The sequence below is a fragment of the Coffea eugenioides genome, chromosome 2 (genome assembly GCF_003713205.1).
Source record: "Coffea eugenioides isolate CCC68of chromosome 2, Ceug_1.0, whole genome shotgun sequence".
Classification (NCBI taxonomy): Eukaryota; Viridiplantae; Streptophyta; class Magnoliopsida; order Gentianales; family Rubiaceae; genus Coffea; species Coffea eugenioides.
In genome coordinates, this window is record NC_040036.1 from 4844718 (window position 1) to 4864120 (window position 19403).

Sequence of the window (19403 nt, forward strand, 5' to 3'; positions counted from 1 at the left end):
ATTGGAAGCGAAATATAAGTTTAGGGATTAAATTGGCTATAAATAATGTATCGGGACTAAATCGACAGAAAAAAAAAGTTTAGGGACGAAATTGATGATTTTCCCAAAAACAAAATAGGTAAAGAGTAAAGACGTCTGAAGGAAAAGCGGGCAATCGAAAAACGTGACAAGTGAAACAACACAGGCGCTTTGGAACAAAGAGGTCCATAGTTTGCTGTAAAGTCTGATAGACCCTTGGTCTCGGATGGGCCTCCGTGTTGGGTTTTTGTGGATCCCCAAAATGCAGCTTAACCAGTCGGACTATAAGGTTGTTTTTGGTCCATGAGGTATTTGATAACCAAACAAAAGCTATTGGATAAACAAAACTTGGATACCTGAGGTGGAAAAATCTTCAAAGACTTAATAGCCCAAATTGCAAAACATCACTTGGTAGATGATGTGGCAGTGGCACAATTGGACCCTTAAATCTTTGATGACCTGGTTTAACCATGTGTGAGCCACAAAAGAAAGGACGTGAGTTTCCCCTTTTATTCGGGGTTATTAGTGCTAAATTTTACTGTAAGGCGCAAATAGAGCACACCGATTTAATCACGAGTTTTTTTGAGTCCACTCACAAAAAGCATTGAAAATCGTGGCATTCTCAACACAAATATGGGAATTTATAAAATTAAGGAGGTGAACTATGTTTTAATTTATTTATGTCTTCTTAAATCATATGTCGCTCAGTATAATATTTTTTAAGTTTTTTTTTATCCAAAAGAAATATTTAAACGCAAAATCTTTTATCGTTCAAGCTTTAAGAGTGGTCTAAATTATATTAGAGTTTACATTATTCAAGATGAAAAAATTCCTCCAAATACTTGCAAAGAAAATAATGTGATCCACATACAAATTTTGGGAATTTCATATGATAAACTTTTTGCGTTTGTGCGTCAAATAAAAACGATTAAAATCATTAGCGACTGCCTGAAACAACAGAAATTTGATGCAACCGAACAAATCCACTGTAATTTGATCCTTCAAATAGAAACAAGCCACTTCGCCTCGGGTACCGACCCACCTCAAGGCTCCAGCTTAAAAGAGTTTCGAGTTTCAACCTACATAGATTATACATATGCACTTTTTCAACCCGGATTCGCCTCTTTCTGTAGAATAAGCCCAAGAAATTATGGTTTTGATGCAAGAAAGTTCATAAATTCTCAATATTCATGTGACATGCAAGTCAGACTCTGTAACAAAAACCACCTATAGTCAGTCAGTCGTCATTGAAAACAATGTCCTATGAAGAATCTGCACAACTGGATTACTTTCCCAGAAAAATGCTATGCCGAAATGTGAAATACAAGAAAAAAGGAATCAAGATATCTAGTCTCCGAGAATCCCGCCAGTTCACACCCCCACCAGCCAATCAATCAATCAATCAATCAATCCTCCACCAGTATTACCGCACAAACCAAACCAAAAACACTAACATAAAATGTAAATCATTGCAAAGAACACCACTAGCAGCGTCAGATACGCCTTTGAGCCTACATGGATCGTAGTAGCCGAAGATGCTTTCTGGGGCCTACAAACATTTGCACAGAAAAGGGTTAGCGTGAGAGGCAGAGAGCCATGAGAGAGGGAGAGAGAGAGAGAGACACAGTTTGAAAGAGTTTTATACTTCTGAAATTTGGCGAGGGCACCACAGTAAAGAACGTTGTCAGGAACGGGCAATTCTGTCTTGTTACCAGCATCTTCGGGATTGACAATTCTCATGTAAGTTTCTTGGCCAAGATACCATCTGTCTAAATTTTCTGATCGGAGGTTCCAAATACCCACATTATCAAGAGAAACTAGGACCGCTGTCCATCCTCCAGCAAAAACCTGACCAGGAACAAGATTGCAAGAGGAGATTATACAAACTACCGTAATTAGAAGGCCTCTCCTTGGAAAATAAACCAGCGCAGATTAATCTAATAGAATTAAACCCCTAAAGAATAATTATGGTCATGTAGGTTCCTCCTTAGATGAGAGCAAACTAAAGAAAAGAAAAAAACGTCCAACAGACCTGTACCGTGGAACGAGATATTGCATCCCACCGATTATATGATCCCCTGCTGTTTTCTGTCCAATTTCCAGAACCCATCCTGTAGTGCAATAATTTTCACTTGCAGTTTTTCTAATGGCATTTAAGCACGAGACGAAAATCGTTACCAAACACAATTAAGTCAAATTATACCCGACTACAAAGAAGGAATAACCATCCAGGTGAAAGCTCTGCGCAACGGTGTCATTGTTCTGCAATATTATTTCTATGAACCCCTTGTACGTTGCATTAATGATTGATCTGTCCATTTTGGGTGGTCTGTCTAGTGGCTGGCTTGGGAAATCAAGCTTGTAGGCACCCTTCACATTGAATGCATCAGCAAGCCTAAATGGAGTCTCAGGTTTAACAAATGAAATTCCATTGTAGGTAGCTCGAAGTTTTCCCTCAATTGTCACTGGTGGCACACTTCTTAATATGTACGTATCAGTTACATTGATTTGACCATAATGAAAAGAACCCTGCGGGTTAGGACGAGCTCCACTTGCAGTCACATTTTGCCTGGATAACCAGAAGATGATAAAAAGATTACCTTGTTAACTGAAACAGAATGGACTATTCAGCTATCAATTCATGCAAATTGTGAGAACAAACCATGGATGGACCAAAGAAAATTAGCTACATAGCATTGCACTTCAAACCATGTTCAATCACTAAAAGTTAATTGAATTAGGATTTAAGTACCTGATGGACATTGCCTGATTCAATGCATATGAGCTGTCATAGACATCATTTGGTGGGTCAGGAAGAGGACCAGATGCCTTGCCTTTGGAATTGGAATAATGCAAAATTGCAACTCCAGTGACTCGTTGCCAAACAGTCTGATTTACAAACCTAGCACTGGCAACAATGTAGTAATCACTGCTTGCATTCTGATCCATGGTTACCAAAAACGAGAAAGACTGCCCAACATGGATGTCCATGCTAGTATAATTTTGCTGCGATGTATAATACCCCTCTGTCTCAGCTAGAAGCAAATTATGACTCTGAATACGGAAGTTCAAACAAGTTGAGACTCCAACATTGTGCACCCGAACTCGATAGGTTTTACCTGGAGTTTGTTATTAACAGCCACCATAATTAGAAAAAACTGTAGCGTTATCAAATAGTATCAAGAATGGTGGGCTATTATCCGTCATTGTTAGAGATATTAAGCCCCGCAACAGCAATATCAAATAGCAACAGCAATAACTGTCTGTAATATAGCATAGATGACATCATTTGAAAGATTTTGTGGTTCTTGGGAAGTGTAATGAAAATCAATTTCATCAGGTATGGGTTTTGTCTGAGTTCAAGGTCAACTAAGTTCCAATATGGCATTTAATAGGCAATCATAGTTTGTCACCTTAGAGGGAAATAATCATGAAATGAATAAACTTTCCCTTTCATAGGCATTTCTTTTTGCATCTCCATTGGGAGAGATGAACATAAGGACAGCACGTGAAGACATGGTTTTCAGCCAAAATGCTACGGTAAATATTCAAATTGTTTGAAATATCACCTGGATCAACATTAATAGTCTCATAATCAATGCCATCTGGAACAAGCGTGTTGTTGTATCTATATGGTCCCTTGCCATTTATAATAACTCCATCCGGCATTCCTAGTTGTTTCCCATTATCAAGGGCCTCTCGTAAAGCCTAGTTAACATCAAAGAAAGACCAAAGCTGCACATTAAACAACATAATATTCTTCAGTTTGCAGAGGAAAACTTAAAAACCAACAGACACTTGCCGTATGATTCTGAGTATACCAATCACCAATCATGAGGACAATGTCTCCATCAGGCATTGCAAAAGGAATTGGAATTATATCGCGGTTAGTCACAATAAAAGGACCAAAACCACCAGCTGCTCTCTGCAGGTTGAGAGATGGGTAGTAGAAGAAGCTACCAATCTGGTCCTTCACCTGAAACTGGTAAGTCCAGTTCCATTTAGAAGGAATTGGGCAATTGGTACCTAAAACACCATCTTGCCAAGAGGAACGGCGCATCTGGATCCCAGGCCTGTTAGAAAACGAAACCAAATTATTAGAAGCAGAGCAAAAGCAAAACTTTAAGATTTATCGAGATCCGAATCATACTTCTTCAGTCAACCCTACCATGTAATAAGAAGATCTTCATCTAATTTGTTCCTAACATTCAGCACAACATTGTAATTGGTTGTAACATTAATAACAGGACCTGGAAATTTGTTGTTGACAGCTATAACCTGCAAGGAGATGTGAACTCAGCTTTAATAGAGTGACCAAGCCCCATAAGTTGGTTAAACACATTTGTAATTCTCAGTGAACTACCTGAAGAGACAGTAACACAAAAAAGACACTAAAGCAACAACCTCGATTCGAAAAAAAAAACAACCTCGATTGAAACATACTACAGTACCATTTAGTAATGAAATAATGTATGAAAAATTACAGAGAAAAGCATCAAAGGAGCAAAGCAATGAAAACTTGAAATGTGGTCCCTAACAAACCTTTTTGGCATCAATCCAACTTTATGGCACGTTCGGTGATATAATGCGAGAAAAGGAAAAACTATACATACATAAACAACATAAAAGATGCACTTTTCTTGGATAATATTAGAATCTTTCAGTATCCCAATTTTTGCACAAAATCTTTCAGGACCAACATCTGATGAAAATGCCCTTAAATCCCAGAACGCGAAATTAAGAATATTATCGGAGAAAATAAATCATCAAAGCAGAAATCAAGAATTCACTGTCGCTAAGGTTCTCCAGTCGAACAATAAAAAGACGAAGAAAAAATTATGAAGTTCTTAGGGGTCAAAACAGAACATTCAATTCACGAGAAACTGAATGGCAAAAAGACAAATGAAAAATCAGATGGAAACAATCAACCAATCCACAAAGATGAAAGAAAAGACTTGAGAAAGAACAAAGCTGAAACAAGAAAAGTTGAATAGACCTGCTGGGGAACCCCAAGTGGAGAAGCAGTGGTGTAAGAGACCTCGAAGTCAAAGAAAGCAAAAGGATCAGCAGCAAATGAGAGACTAAAGAGAATAGCAATGTGAATCAACCAGAAAGCCGCTGTTGTCCCCAGTACGGCCATTAGAAATTCAAATTTCCTCCGAACAACTTCTGCTCAGAGAGATGATCTTTCTACAGTCGAGAAATATCCAAGTAATCCAAAAGCTTCTCACTTCGTCCGTTACATGACAAAACGTGAATAAAGCAAAGAAAAATGGAGGAAGAGGTGTGAAAGCGGCGGTTAGGCTCTCCTCGTTCTTCTTCTAGCAGGGAGGGAGGGAGGGAGAGAGAGTGGAGTGTGACGGAGTGCAATGGTGGTGTGTTTAGACAACTTGTTCTTTCTTAGTAAGAATGAAAAAAAAATTTCTCTTTTTTTTTTACTTTAAGAAAACAATTAACTTTTCGTTTTGCCCTAAACGCGCTCGGTTCTCCTCTAGAAATGTGTGGCGTGATGTGCGTTCTTCCAACTGGTGACTGGCTTGACCAGTTGGACGATGCATTTCATTTGCCTTTTTTCCCCTCTCTCTTTAAAAATTGGTCTCCATTATTTATTTTTCCCAGCAGAGGAGACTTAAAAGCAAATTGGAGTGAGTAAAAATATGTAAGCTTATTTCCAGCAAGACTAATAGTGTACAACTTTTTAATAGCTTAATGTGACTCACCAACGAGGCAAATTACCTTCTCTCGTTTTGTTTTTTCCTCAATTGATGTACCTATGAATCATAGGCGTTTTATTTTTCATTATTAACAAATCTGTATTAGATTTCTGATCTTTATGCATTTTTTATTCTACTTTCACATAGACTTGTAAATTGATCAAAAACTTGGTTTTGATATCAAATGTATTTTTAGGTTCAGAGAACGAGGTGTAGATGATGTCGGATACATATTTCTTTCCTCCCTTCTCTTTTAATGTTTGGATAGTAAAATTATCTCAAATAATATTTCGTTTACATCATAAACACATTTCCCAATCCACTTTTTTATATTTCCAATAACCTTTTTATCTCACATACAACACATCACAAAAAGGGTTACAGTAATTATTCCAAATAATACTTCAAATGTTATTTTCATTGAAACAAAGTTATTTGGTTGGTGTTACTTCCAACTCATGTAAAAGGATTGAATAAAATATCTAGCAACTTATAAAAAGCTCCGTTTGGATTAGCTGTTTTTCTGGATGTTTTTGAAAAATTTTACTGTAACAGTGTATATGAAAAATTTTTACTATAAAATTTTTTTGAAATATTTAATATATTGTATGGATGAGTTTTTTTTTTAGTTATTGTATATTACTATAGTATTGTATTTGAAAAAACTTATTGTTGAAAAAATGGCCAATCCAAACGAAGGTTTTTATGTACCATGATGCAATTAAAGTTCAAATGTTATAATAATAAGAAAATGATTAACTTTTTATATGTTGACAATGTTGTAATATTTTATATATTAATAGCTTTAAATTTATGTCACGTGTGCATAATTTAAATTTCAAATTTGAATTCATATTATATGATATGATTTGAACCTGCTAGTGTAAAAAATTATTATACACTAACAGTATATAAAAAAAGTTATTTACAAGAAAAACAGATATAATATGAGCATGAAGCCATGTGAAGTGGGCCACAATTATTGATGTTTGGAAAAAAAAAAAAGAGGAAAAAAATTTCACTCATATAATTTCTTGTGCTTAACCTATTGGACTATCAGAAACATTAGATAATGTTAAGTAAAATGATGTTGTCATTTGATATAGATTAAGGAAATTATGGACCTCAACAAAAGTCAGAATCAACCTATGGAACGAATATTTTTGAGTTCAACGCTATTTACATTTGATTTAGACACTGTTAAAGTTGTTAGTTCTTGCCTATTTTTGGTGCCATAAAGGTACTAAATAAGTACATTCAAAAAGTAGAGTGGATCAACTATTAATAATTTTAAATTATCACTTACTCCTTGAATTACAATACTTTTACAAAAAAAAATTATCCTTTTTTACCAAAAAGTATAGCAATAAATCCATTTCATATTTGATTTATTAATATGCAAATTTCAAATTTAGCACATTTAGGATGCGTGTATTTAACAGTAATGCTTAATTTTGTTACTTCGCTTCCATTCCTTATCTTATGATCACATGTGAAGTGGACGATTACGAATTCTTGGATAAAGTTGATATCTAAGAAAATTAGGGTCCAATTGAGTTAATGATTTATTTTTTTTCCTTTCTCTATCTATATGTAGAATTAAAAACAATACCAAGACAGACTGTAGACCAGAAGATGATTAAGAGTATGGGGGCAAATCTGCAAACTCGGGAGAGTTATTATCTGTCCTCCAAATTTCACTATCAACTCAAGAGTGAAGAGAGCCCAAATTAGCTTCACACAGTTTTTTAGCCTTTGACACATGCTGCTGGGGTTTTTTTTTTTTTTTTTGGGGGGGGAGGGGTGTTTGTTTTGGAGCTGGGATCAATTGCTAGTCCTTGTCTTTATTTGAAAAAGTAACAACAAAAAAAATCTGATCCTCAAATAGAAATAGGTCAGTCATCCTTTCCTTTTCAGTATCCGTTTTTTTAGTTAGTTTTAGTTTCCGTTTGTTATTCAAAGACGACGGAGAATTTTTTTTAAAAAATATACATTAAAGGTTATGAAAAATGCTAATCTAAATGCAGTCAACAATTTTAGGGGCACAAGATAGGAGAAAGATTTTTTTTTCTAAAAATGGAAGAAAATAAATTGGTTATAATTTTTTTTTTATATTATAAGTTTTGATATATGGGTATAACGTAATATGTTTTGTCCGATATTGATAAATTGACTTTTTTTTAGAAAACTCTTCTCACATTAAATGCGTTAACAATTCTTTTATCATGTAAATCATTATAGATTAATTTTTTTTCAAGATATTAAGCATACACTTCTTTAAAATTTTTAGTCTATATATATTTATTATTTTGTACCATAATATATAAATATATAAAATATTATTTTGATTTGAAATATAACCTTGTGCATAGCACGGGTCAAAATGCTAGTTTAAAACAATACCAAGAAAGCCTGTAGACCGGAAGATGATTAAGAGTATGGGGGCAAATCCGCAAAACTTGGGAGAGTTATTATCAACTCGAGTGAAGAGAGCCCAAATTAGCATCACACGGATTTTTAGCCTTTGACGTATGCTGCTTGGATTTTTTTTTTTTTTGGGTGAGCTGGGATCAAATGCTAGTACTTGTCTTTATTTGAAAGAGCGACAAATAGTAGACATAAAAAATCTGATCCTCAAATAAAAGTAGGTGCCCGCGCTGGGTTGGTCTTCTGGTGGAAGTAGCCTCCTTAGGTGAGTTTTACCCGGGTTGGATCCCGGGCAGCAATCCTGTGACGCCCCGTATGAAGGAGGGTTTGCATTTGATATATATAGTTGTTGTTCGAGCGGAGTGGCACAGCTTTTCAATTCGGAAAAGAAAAGAAAAATTTTGCAAAAACGCAGGGGCCGAATCCGGCCGGAAATCTGGCCGGATTGCCTTGCAGTTTCGAAAAAAAATTGTTGTAGCCACTGCCTTGAATCCGGCCAAGATTCCGGCTGGAAATCCGGCCGGATTCTGACGTGGCATGTCGGCCAACAACTTTTGACCAGCTGATTTCTCTTCCTTTTTAACTGTTTTGCACCCCAAAATATCTCATTTTGTTCCCTGCTCAACCGAGCTCTTTAGAGAAGAAGAAACTCTTCAATTTTCTAGTTTCAATTTCTACCAAAATCTTATGCTTTCACCGATGGTTTTGGAAAATATTTCACACAAGGGCTCACTATGGTGGTTTAAAGCTTTTGATTGATTGCTTTTGGATGGGAAGCTCTAAGTTGATGGCTTTCTTGAATTTGAGGTAAGTTGGATAAACAAGTTCCCTTTTGTTTTAAAATTGGTGAATTAGTGGTTTGTGGTGATTAAATGTGTTATATTGTGGAGTATTTCATGGGTTTAAGGAATTTATGGTGAATTTCTGATTTATTGGGCATTTTTCTGAATTTATATGAAGGTCATGATTTGTGTTGGAATGATGGTTGGAAATGGTGTTAAATAGACCCTTGATGCGTTAATTGTGATCGTTTGCTGAACAATTCTGGTTTGTGCGGAAATTCTGGTTTCTAGGGTTTTATTTGGGGATTTTCCAATGGTGGATTTCTAAGGCTTTGATTGAAGGATTTTGTGGCCTAAATAGATATGTTTTATGGTTTGTAAATTGTATGAGCAATTGTGGTTAATTGCTATGTGATTGGGTTTGATTGTAGGATGGAAAGGATGAATTTATGGGGAAATGCTGTCCGATTTTGAATAGCGTTGGTTACCTTAAGTTACAAGTGAAAGGCTTGGACTTGAATGATGAAATTGTCTTTATTGGACAAGGATTGTGAGCCGTGGAGGTGAGTGACCTTAAACTCTTTTCAACGTTACTTTGAAATGTTTCTTGCATCGTTTCTTTGATTGCATATCCTGTGTGCCGGCATATAAGTTCTTGACATGTTTTGGCTCAAATGAGTACTTGGAATTCGTGTGCTGGACCCCGACGTCTCCTCCACCGTTTAATGTTCCTGTAGAGCACCAATGGGCTCTTTCGCACTGTTCAATATTAAATGTTCAATGTTAAATGATTGTTTGGAGCGTTGGACGTCTAAGTACCATGATTTCACTGGCTCACGAGAGCAATGAAAGTGCATTGATTACTGAATCATGACATTATTGGAATGAACGATTGTGAAACTGATTTGATAACTGATTTTACTGGTTACTCGCTGAGCTTCTAGCTCACCCCAAAAATGTTTTATTCCCCTCCACAGGGCTCAAGGCGAAAGAAGGGCTTGTAGTGTTTAATCCTGGATTATCTCATGTATGGATTGAATTTGGATTTCCTTTTGTGTAATCATTCATATTGGGATTGTATTGAACGTTTTGAATTGATTGGATGTGTAATAGTCAAGATTTGGACTTCCTCTTGTATAATTAATTGTGATCAAGGATCAGAGTGGCGCAGTGGAAGCGTGGACGCTTCGCTTTTGATATGTAAATGTTGGAATATTTGATTTATATTTGAGATTGTATCTTGTATTTAATTGAGGATTGTAGTGAACGACTGAGTCCCGGCGAGAGCCGGGCAGGCGGCCCGCCGAACCCTCTGGTTCGCCTCAGGGGGAGGTGGGGTCGTCACAAATCCAGTTGTTATCTTCTTCAGCATCGGTCGGGCCCGCTCTGCTGAAACGCTGTGGGATTAGTCGGGTGTAGACTCGAATACCAACAGTGATGACAAAAAAAAAAAAAAATAGAAGTAGGTCAGTCCTCCTTTCCTTTTCGGTATCCATTTTTTAGTTAGTTTTGTTATTCGAAGACGACGGATTTTGGATGTGGCGAAAACAGGCTAATGCCGGTAACAATTGCTTTGGAATGGGTGGAAAGTGGGGCGGACCAAACCAAATACTATAATAGAATGGAAGAATTGTGGAATGTCGAGAGAGAGAGTGGAGAAAGTATCGCAACGGCGGATGCGGCCTTTCTTCTGCTGCTCTCCAGTCTCCAACGTTCGGATTTTCTGCAACGCCTTCACATGCGCCAACTCGGATCCCAGTCAGTCATACCTGGTCCCCAACCGCCCATATCCACTCCTAATTTTCTCTGGCTCGCCATCTGGCGCTTTCTTTTTGACTTTTATTTCTCTTGGGCTTTGAAATTGAACCGCTTAGTTTACAAGTATCTATCTATACTATATATAAAAGGAGATTTGGGGTAAATATTTTTTGTTATTTTATATAATTTCAATTGTATCATCATTAAAATTAGCTTATTGTTTTACTACATAAACGGAAATTACTAAAATAACTTTCTCTTTTAACCATAATTAATCTAAACATATATTGGCAAAATGACTCTCTAAACATTGTAACTCCTAAAACCCGCAATTGATGGGAAAAAAAAAAGTTCAAATACCACAGTTTGCTTTAACATGAAAATTTTATATAAAATTAAATCACAAAAAAGCATCTGAGTTGCACACACATCGGGTGTGCTTTTAGAGCTAGAAGTTGAATAAGCAGCTTGCAAAATTGTCCAGTGTAAGCATGTTTTTATTCCCGGGCTACAAATTTACACGATTAAGGAAAGATTTTGATAAATTTATTCCCGTTGGTTTCCTTTAAAATTCTCTAGGTACTTGTCGTCCCTTGAGAACAAGGGGTTTTTATTTTTATTTTTATTTTTTTTAAAGATAAGAGATAGTAGTGAACTTTAAAATTCTTTAGTAGTAGTATTTTATCATCATCTTCTTCTCGTCTTGACGATTAACTCGTCTATGGTTTGATAGTAAACGTTCATGCATGATGCATGATAAACGTAGACACGTGAATTGATTTGTCATGACCTCTCACTGCTTTTGGGACGTGTTTTTTTCCGTCATAGTTCTCATATTTACTCAGAATAAACATAGCATAAGTGAATTGGTCCGAATCTTCGCCGACCCATGTGATTGTGGATGAAACGATCAATTTGTTAAGTTTTGTTGATGCGAAAAAGACGGGAAAGGGAAGATTAACTTTTGTGGATTGATTGCAACATCAATAATATTATTATTATAGCTTTTATAATACTAGTCATTACTCATCCCATATCATTAGTCAAAATTAGCCGTCACCCACAGCAAAATTTTCCTCATTTTCAATTGGGAGGAGCAAGCCATGGTGATGAGTTGGAGCCAGCTTCAACGCTGCTGCAAGGCCAAATTTTAAAAGATTTGTTTTTTGCTGATTCGCGTTTTCTTCAAACCAGTCCTTTAACATATTATTGATTCACGTTTTCTGCCTGTTCTTAGATCTTCTGGTTGGGGAGTGGCCGCATCCCCCCAGCCCCAAAGTAATACCGTATCAGAGGATGGATACCCCTTGTCCTTGTGTGATAAATAAATATTAATTCCGCTGCTAAAAGGATGTCCCTTTTCCCCCCTTTTCTTGTAAAGAACAAAAAAAGTAAAAAATGAATACAAAACAAAAGCCAGCAAATTACTATATCCTTATTGATCCAGAAAAGGGGTCTTTTGTTCGCGAGTGCCGAAAAATTTGTTTCGTCTTCTTCTATCTAACTAAAGAAGGGCCAGGGGGAGGAATATACCGCAAGCGACACTAATAAAAGTGGCATTAGGTATTTCGGATAAGATGATAGATGGACCGCTAGAAGCATCTTTTTTATTCTGGAAGATCCATTTGAAGACGAAGGATTAGGAATCGTCGCTCGCCTAGGTCATTGGGTTGGGGCCTTTTGTAGGCACGTTGGCTGGGCTACCAGTATAGCAGCAAAACTTTGGGTCTTAAGAGATGGGCTTAACTTAGCCCAATCACCTTTAGTCTCCACCTCATAATAATACGATATGATTCCAAGATTATGATTTCTCTACTGTTTTCCGATTTATCTGATTGCGCCACCAATTCCAACATGGACAGATTCCAAGGAACTTCTATTACGCATATCTATCTCGAAGGAAACCAAAAATAGGTTTAGAATTAGAATCCTCTTTTAAGTATTTATTCTATTTCCCTGTAAGCCCAATTCTATTTATAGCCTGTTAAAAAAAATGACTATGGGGGCTTATGGGTGTTTTTTTTTTTGGGGGTCAATTGGAGGCCGAAGCCAGATGATAACGTAAAGGTTATAAAGCAGGAGACATAAACTAGTAATAATTAGGCCCAAAAGCGATAGATGAGCCCAACCACTCCAAAACAGGTAATGGCACAACACTGTGTTTTTTTTTTTTTTTTTGATAATATGGCACAACACTGTGTGATTGGTCTATTTCAGGTCCAACATTGAAATTTCTCTGAATTCTGGGATTGGAGTAATATCCTTTAGGTTTCACATCATAATAGATATTCACCTCTAGCGTACGCGTGTTTGAACATTTCTTATAAAACTAAGATTATTGGCTTTAATTCCTGAAGTAAAAATATCAGTGCTGCATCGCGTATATAGATACTAATAAGCAGTGACTGAATAATTTGCTATAACTCAGACATATCCCAGACCCTGAGATGCTTCATGGTAGCGAGTCGCCCTCTTTTTTTCGCTTTGGTACAAGAACTCTTTAATCACTATGCTACAAAGGGTTTCTGAACTTGGCCTTCTTCCTTCGTTCCTTCCGAATCTTGGGAACCACCCGAGTGAACAAGCAATTGTATTTCCAGAGATTTGGATGGCATTCACAAATCTGGGAAGGTTCGAATGTCTGCTGATTGCATGTGCCAAATCTTTGCTGATGCGGTGACACTCACCCCTGTGGCATTGTTGAAAAGGAAGAGTCGCGCTGCTCCATAGATTGCCTTGGTCGGATAAACTCTTGAAGAAATCACTCTTCTTCCCCCTTGAGCAAAGCTTTCTACTACGGAGTGATCAACCTGATCGATCAATTATCACGTATTGTTCCGCAACCAGATCAATCATTAGTATAAGGATTGAACACAGAAATGGGCAAGTGAATCTTTATTATAGAACTGGTACGATAGATCAAAGTTAATCAGTAGAAGTTGAAAGAGTTTCATCCATCATTGAATTCTCACATACCAGTAACCGCGCCGACAATTTTTCACCATCAAGAACAGGAACCGTGCTCCCGTAAACTAGTTTCCCAACATCAGGTGCCTTTGAAGACCTGCATTAGAAATAGTAATTGATTACAAGTGTATATATAACACCAAGACATTGGCAGGGGAGAAAAGAAGCAAACCTCGATTCGTCAGAGCAGAAGTGAGTCTCTGCACTACCATCAGTGCTTTTGGAGATATAGAAGTAGACGGGGGTTAGCTCAGATAGTGAACCATCAGCAAGAACTAGAAGACCGAAGGGTCCCAACTTTCCCCTGCTGGCAGCGCCACCACTTGTGGTGCAGTTGTACCCCACGTCAGCCTCTACTGTCGCCTCCAATGCCTCCCTATCCACTTCAAATGAAGCAATGATGTCTAACTGCAATAATATTCCGACAAAGACAGTCTCGTGTCAATCATGACTACCCTCTTCATCAGCAACAATAATATGCTTATCCGATCCAACACCAAGAAATTCATCTAGAAAGAAAAAGAAACAGTGATGATTGAAGAACAGACCTGCGTTGCTGAGCCAATATTTAGGGGCGCGATGGATCCTGGTTCCAGCTTGACGGTGTCAAATTCAGTAGCATTAAATCTCAAGCTCTCCGCTTCTTCAACCGGCCATTGAAGTATATTTGTTCCAGTCTTCTTGTCAAAAACCACAGTTCTTGGAATTGTCTGTGCAGCACATCAAGCCAGTTATTACTATTAGGCCTGGGAACCACACAGTCCGATGCATGGCAGTGTATCATTTTTATTATTATTATTATATATACTGACAGTGTATAAATTATCATTGTTAAATTCATAATATATAATATATGTGTAAAAGTTGAATTTCAAATTCAAATTTTGCATAATTGTTAAAACCAGTAACAAGTTAAAAAGGTACAAGTGTTTAATGGCAAGATTTAAGTTCCATCCGGGCAATCCATCCAAGCTTGGTAATCATTCTTTCTTTAACTAAATTCTTTGTGGGCTACAAGGTAATTAGTATATGTTTCGTGGAGTAGACATTAAAGTTGTTTCCGTTCAAAAGGAACAAAAAAAGACACGTAGAATATAGTACCATATCACTTCACAATTAGAGAGGCCATCTTGACGTGTTTCTCACACACCAAATGAATAGAATATAAAAGAACTTGTAATCAAGTCAAGGCAATGCATTATGCACTTAAGAACGAGGAAAACAATAATACTAATACTAATAATGATACCTGAACCGATGCCCATCCTTTCATGAGGTCAGCAGCTTCGCTATCAGTTTCTCCAATCCAACCCCACAAAATCCTCCTCTTCTTCTTCTGGTCGTAAAATGTCTTTGACGCGTAATACTTGCCATAGTCCAGACGCAACCCGATACCCACATCCAGTTCCGGATCGTCAGGGGTCCACTTATTGTTATTCGGATCATAGGTGCCCAGTGCGTAGTAATCGTGCTTGTTGTCGTCTAAGCTTGCCTTCAGGACGTGCTTAGTGCCAGGCCCATTAGCCGATGTATCCAGCCCATTATCCCCCGCCGTGGAAACCGGGTAGAAATCCACGCACTCCCACATGCCCGTGTGGGGAACCGCGTGTAAAACCCCATCCAAGAGCCGGTAGCCTTTGAAGTCGCTGGTTTCATAAACCATGGCAATGCCCGTTTTATTGATCTTGGACCCGAGAGTAACCAACCACTTGGTCCCATCGGGGGCCAGCCAGGCGGTGGTGGGGTCCCTAAAGTCCTTTTTGCCAATGCCAGGTGGGGGGATCATGACCGGGTTTCCCGGGTACTTGATCCAGTCAAGGAGGAGAGGATCAGATAGGTTGGCGGGGTACGCAAGGTTTTGCACCTGCACCAGATCATCAGTGTCCCCCGTGTACAGCATCACGATTTTACCACCAGGAAGAATGGTGGCTGAACCGGTCCATACACCGTTGACATCGAACGGCCTATCGGGGACCATGGCGAAGGGCAGATACAGCCAGTGAATTAGGTCCCTTGAAACCGCATGTCCCCATGTGATGTTTCCCCAAATAGCTGAATCCGGATTGTATTGGTAGAAAAGGTGGTACCAACCCATGTGGAACAATGGACCTGTACCAGCATAGCATTAGCAATTTTATTTTTTTTTTATCAAACCATGCATTATCCCTCAAGACTCTTATGATTGTCATCTTTCTAAAACAAGTTGAAACCACATGCACTTTATCAAGTACGAACAGAATTGTTATTAAGGGCTGTGAGGAAAGCCGCCTCGATTTATTACAGGGATGGTCAGGTCTCAGATTACGATATTCTTCCTTTCTTTTTTTTTTTTTTTGGCCAAATACGTTAGATTCTATTTTATACCTATTCTTACTATACTGTACACTAGAAGGAGGAAGACCTAAAGGGATCAGGGGAGAATCTGAAAGGACTGAACCACCGTCGATCTAAACGGGTGCCTACACATTCGTTAGGAAATTCCAGAGAATCCTGGATTGAATGTAGATAAAGGGATTTAATCTCTTAACCTACACCTAAATAAAATTTTAAGATTCACTTGGTAGCCAACTACTCTAGAAGTAATTGATTCAGATTAAGATATTCTCCGGTCTTGTGGTTTTTGAAGCAGAAATTATTCGGTAAGAGTAGTGTTGAGAAGGCAAGTTGGCAACTGCCCGTCATGGCTGTCATCCGGGACGGTTGGACGAATTCAAAGTTTCATGCTGATTTCTCCACCAAGAAATACTACAATTAGTCTATAGCATTTGCATAATATTCAAGAAAGCAACAATTCATCCACGGAAATTTCAGCCTCTTGTGGGATGTGCGTGCAAGAAATTGAAAAGTATGTGTAGTTTTGCATTCTTGCCCGCATCCCATAACTTTGGGGTCTATCAAATGCCACGTAGAAATTCTGGTGATTTTGAAAATTTCAGACCCAAAATGAACGAAAAGACGTGTGTGCAGACTCGTCACAATTGATTTTGCAAAATTGAACACGACTCTCTCCCATCTTCCTAGTTGTTATCCGAGTAGCTTCGTTGCAATAATTGGAGTGGGCACTTACATATTAATGCATATATGTTAGCTTCCAATTTCGATTTCACAATCCAGAAGAAAGAAACTGAAACGGAAAAAAAATCCAAAATCACAGAGTATTATTCAGCCAAGGATGGAGTCGAGGGACGGACAATTCTATTTTGAGCCCTTTATTTCAATTATTATTACTTGACAGAGAGAGAGAGAGAGAGTGAAAAGAACTTGTGGCCCTTAACAATTTTCCTATCGGCTCTATCCATTTTATGTACTTCGACTCGGGTGCATAAATTATTAGGCACAACTACTATATACTATTATAGTAGTAGAAATGTGGCTTTCCACGTTCCACAATCTACAAAAAGCCAGATGGACAAATGTTGACCCACATGGAAATGAGTATTCGGAGAAAGAACCCTCCTTGATTGGTCCACAACTCTCTTCCAAAACCCAAAAAAAAGAAAAAGAAAAAGAATTAACTAATCCTCAAGTACGAGTAAAATCAATCAACTACTACTATATAATTGCGTAAAAGACTATACCCAGGCAATAGAGGATGCTGGGCACTTTTACCACCACACATTCATTTGAATCTTCCGAATAATAAAGTACTCTACTAGCAATAATACGCCAACCATCAAGAAGAAGTTGAATTATTACGATTCTCCTACCCAGACAGAAACCTATACTTGCACGGCGGGAATCCCATGGTCAACTACAATGCCTACGCATGTTAGACAAATTTAAAACGAGAAAACACCCATGGGCTCCAAAATTATAGGAATGTAAATTATTAGCTACAACTCTAATCTAAACTAGATAATTAGAGGATGAAAAGTATATGCTTGCAATTTGCAGTATCAGAAGCAAATAAAAGTGATTCAGCAACGTACCATTAGGATCTAGAGTAGACGAAATTTCCCCACAAAGTTGTGTCATCAAGCCACCAACAGTGAAGAAAAAAAAAGAAGCTCGGATTAGTATGCATAAATGCATCACATACCTTAAAATTCTACAATGGTAAGGAATTTTCAGAGAAAAGAGACGGGCTGACTTTTGGAACCTGCAAGTTGGATTGTGACTCACCGTTCATCCAGTTCTTCTCCGGCTGGAAATGGTAGGAAGTTCTTTGCCAAGATAGCATAGCATTGGTCCAAGGATAGATATCATTCGCATCAGAGACTCCCCGGAAAGTCTTCTCCGAGACTCCTTGAGGAACCCCTCTGGAAGCTGGAATGAGAGAATAAGGGGAGACAGATGAGGAAGGGGATGACTTGTTTAAATTGGCATTGATCATTTGAGCTTGATCGCGAGGTTCTTCTTGTCCTTGGAAAAGGGTCAAGATTAAGGTAAGCAGAAACAATGAGGACAGGAAAATGCCGGCCAGAACCTTAACGGGCCGTTGTCTACTTTGACCCGAGGACCGAGAAACCTCTGCTTGATCGGATTGCTCTAGCAAAGGAGCATCGGAGACGGCAAGTTCAGGATCATATGGCAGAGTAAGAGAACGATTGGCGGCCATTTTGGTAGATGACGGTGGACGGAGAAGGGAAGGCTGGGCCGAATGCCAGCTCAAATATTTCAAAGACGCTATATGGTAGACTACTACTCTACTAGCTAGTCGTACTACCAACAATATATATAGTAGTGGCATTCGGGCTTTCGACTGGGAATTTTTTATTTTTTATTTTTTTTCACAAAGGTGGAATTCGGGCTCTCCAGGACAGGGGGTGGCCCCTGCGGGGCTTGCTCAGCAGTTGGCAATGTGTCCGCATTTGAGTTTTCTTGCATGATGTGTGGTCCAGCATGGATTTTTCCAGAGCACTTTATTGGTGGAGAGGGTTACGGGCCGGGTTCAACTTCTTCACCAGTTTTACTGTTTAATAAAGTTTAAGTAAACATTTTATTCTTTATTTGCCTTACGGAACTGCTAGTTATTACGATTAAAAACGTAAAAAAGAAAATGCAGACAAAAAAAAATAAAAGAATAAAAACAATGTTTGCCAAAGCTGAATTTTTTTTTTTGAAGGAATATACGTATATGGAAAAATAATCTTGCTAAGGTCCTTTTTATTTGCATTTAGGAAACTCCATTTGTTGTTCCCAAGCAATTCGACCCTAGAACTAGATGCAAATGAAGATTGGTTCGATTTCCTTTGTGTTTCAAAGGTAAGAGGGGGAAAAAAGGCGGCGTCAAGAGTAGAAAATGTCTTGGCCAAACAAAAAAAAAAAGAGTAGAAAGTGAGGAAAAAGTCAAAACAATATATATTAATAAACACTGGTCAAGGAATATTGAATTACTCTTGTTAAAAGAAAAACCAAAAAGTACATGAATATTGCTCGATTCTGTAATTTTTTTTTTTAATAACACAAGTGAAAAAATTTGGACTCAAAATTTCATATATATATATATATATATATTATATTCCATCCCGCCCTTCCTCAATTTTGTGATTGCAACACGTTAAAAATTTTGCCGGTTTTATTTGGTCATCATATCTCTGTTTGACTACGGACAAATCAGAATTGGGCAATGAGTTGGCATTGTATTATAGAATCGTATTCGTGTACCAATCTTACGGCCTGATTCGACTTCTGGACATTTAAAGAATGACATTATTGACGGACCCCAGTCTCTATAAGATATATTATCTACGTGTCAACACGTCATACGTATGTTTCTCACTTTTTTAAATTTTTT

General features: G+C 37.8%; 2 protein-coding genes across 2 annotated transcripts; both read right to left on the reverse strand.

Moving 5' to 3' along the window:
* Positions 1-1230: 1230 nt before the first annotated feature.
* LOC113762385 (monocopper oxidase-like protein SKS1) lies at positions 1231-5356 on the reverse strand. The gene is made up of 9 exons (XM_027305826.1): positions 5015-5356; positions 4187-4296; positions 3821-4091; positions 3588-3726; positions 2771-3137; positions 2222-2587; positions 2051-2129; positions 1664-1866; positions 1231-1567 (listed from the first exon to the last, which is right to left on the reverse strand). The coding sequence occupies exons 1-9, from the start codon at positions 5156-5158 to the stop codon at positions 1468-1470; spliced, it is 1779 nt and encodes a 592-aa protein (XP_027161627.1). The 5' UTR covers positions 5159-5356; the 3' UTR covers positions 1231-1467.
* A 7695-nt stretch (positions 5357-13051) lies between these two features.
* On the reverse strand, positions 13052-18312 carry LOC113762384 (acid beta-fructofuranosidase-like). The gene is made up of 7 exons (XM_027305825.1): positions 17789-18312; positions 17596-17604; positions 14916-15775; positions 14215-14376; positions 13839-14074; positions 13676-13763; positions 13052-13509 (listed from the first exon to the last, which is right to left on the reverse strand). The coding sequence occupies exons 1-7, from the start codon at positions 18222-18224 to the stop codon at positions 13315-13317; spliced, it is 1986 nt and encodes a 661-aa protein (XP_027161626.1). The 5' UTR covers positions 18225-18312; the 3' UTR covers positions 13052-13314.
* Between the last annotated feature and the right edge of the window lie 1091 nt (positions 18313-19403).

What these genes read in the sequence shown, in the direction of transcription:
- LOC113762385 (XM_027305826.1), bottom strand. Translation starts at nt 5,158, where the DNA reads ATGGCCGTACTGGGGACAACAGCGGCTTTCTGGTTGATTCACATTGCT. An exon ending in CACTTGGGGTTCCCCAGCAG is followed by an intron (nt 4,297 to 5,014) that starts GTCTATTCAACT and finishes ATCTCCTTGCAG; the next exon opens with GTTATAGCTGTCAACAACAA. An exon ending in AATCAGGCAATGTCCATCAG is followed by an intron (nt 2,588 to 2,770) that starts GTACTTAAATCC and finishes CTGGTTATCCAG; the next exon opens with GCAAAATGTGACTGCAAGTG.
- LOC113762384 (XM_027305825.1), bottom strand. Translation starts at nt 18,224, where the DNA reads ATGGCCGCCAATCGTTCTCTTACTCTGCCATATGATCCTGAACTTGCC. An exon ending in AAGGATGGGCATCGGTTCAG is followed by an intron (nt 14,377 to 14,915) that starts GTATCATTATTA and finishes TGTGCTGCACAG; the next exon opens with ACAATTCCAAGAACTGTGGT. An exon ending in TTCTGCTCTGACGAATCGAG is followed by an intron (nt 13,764 to 13,838) that starts GTTTGCTTCTTT and finishes TTTCTAATGCAG; the next exon opens with GTCTTCAAAGGCACCTGATG.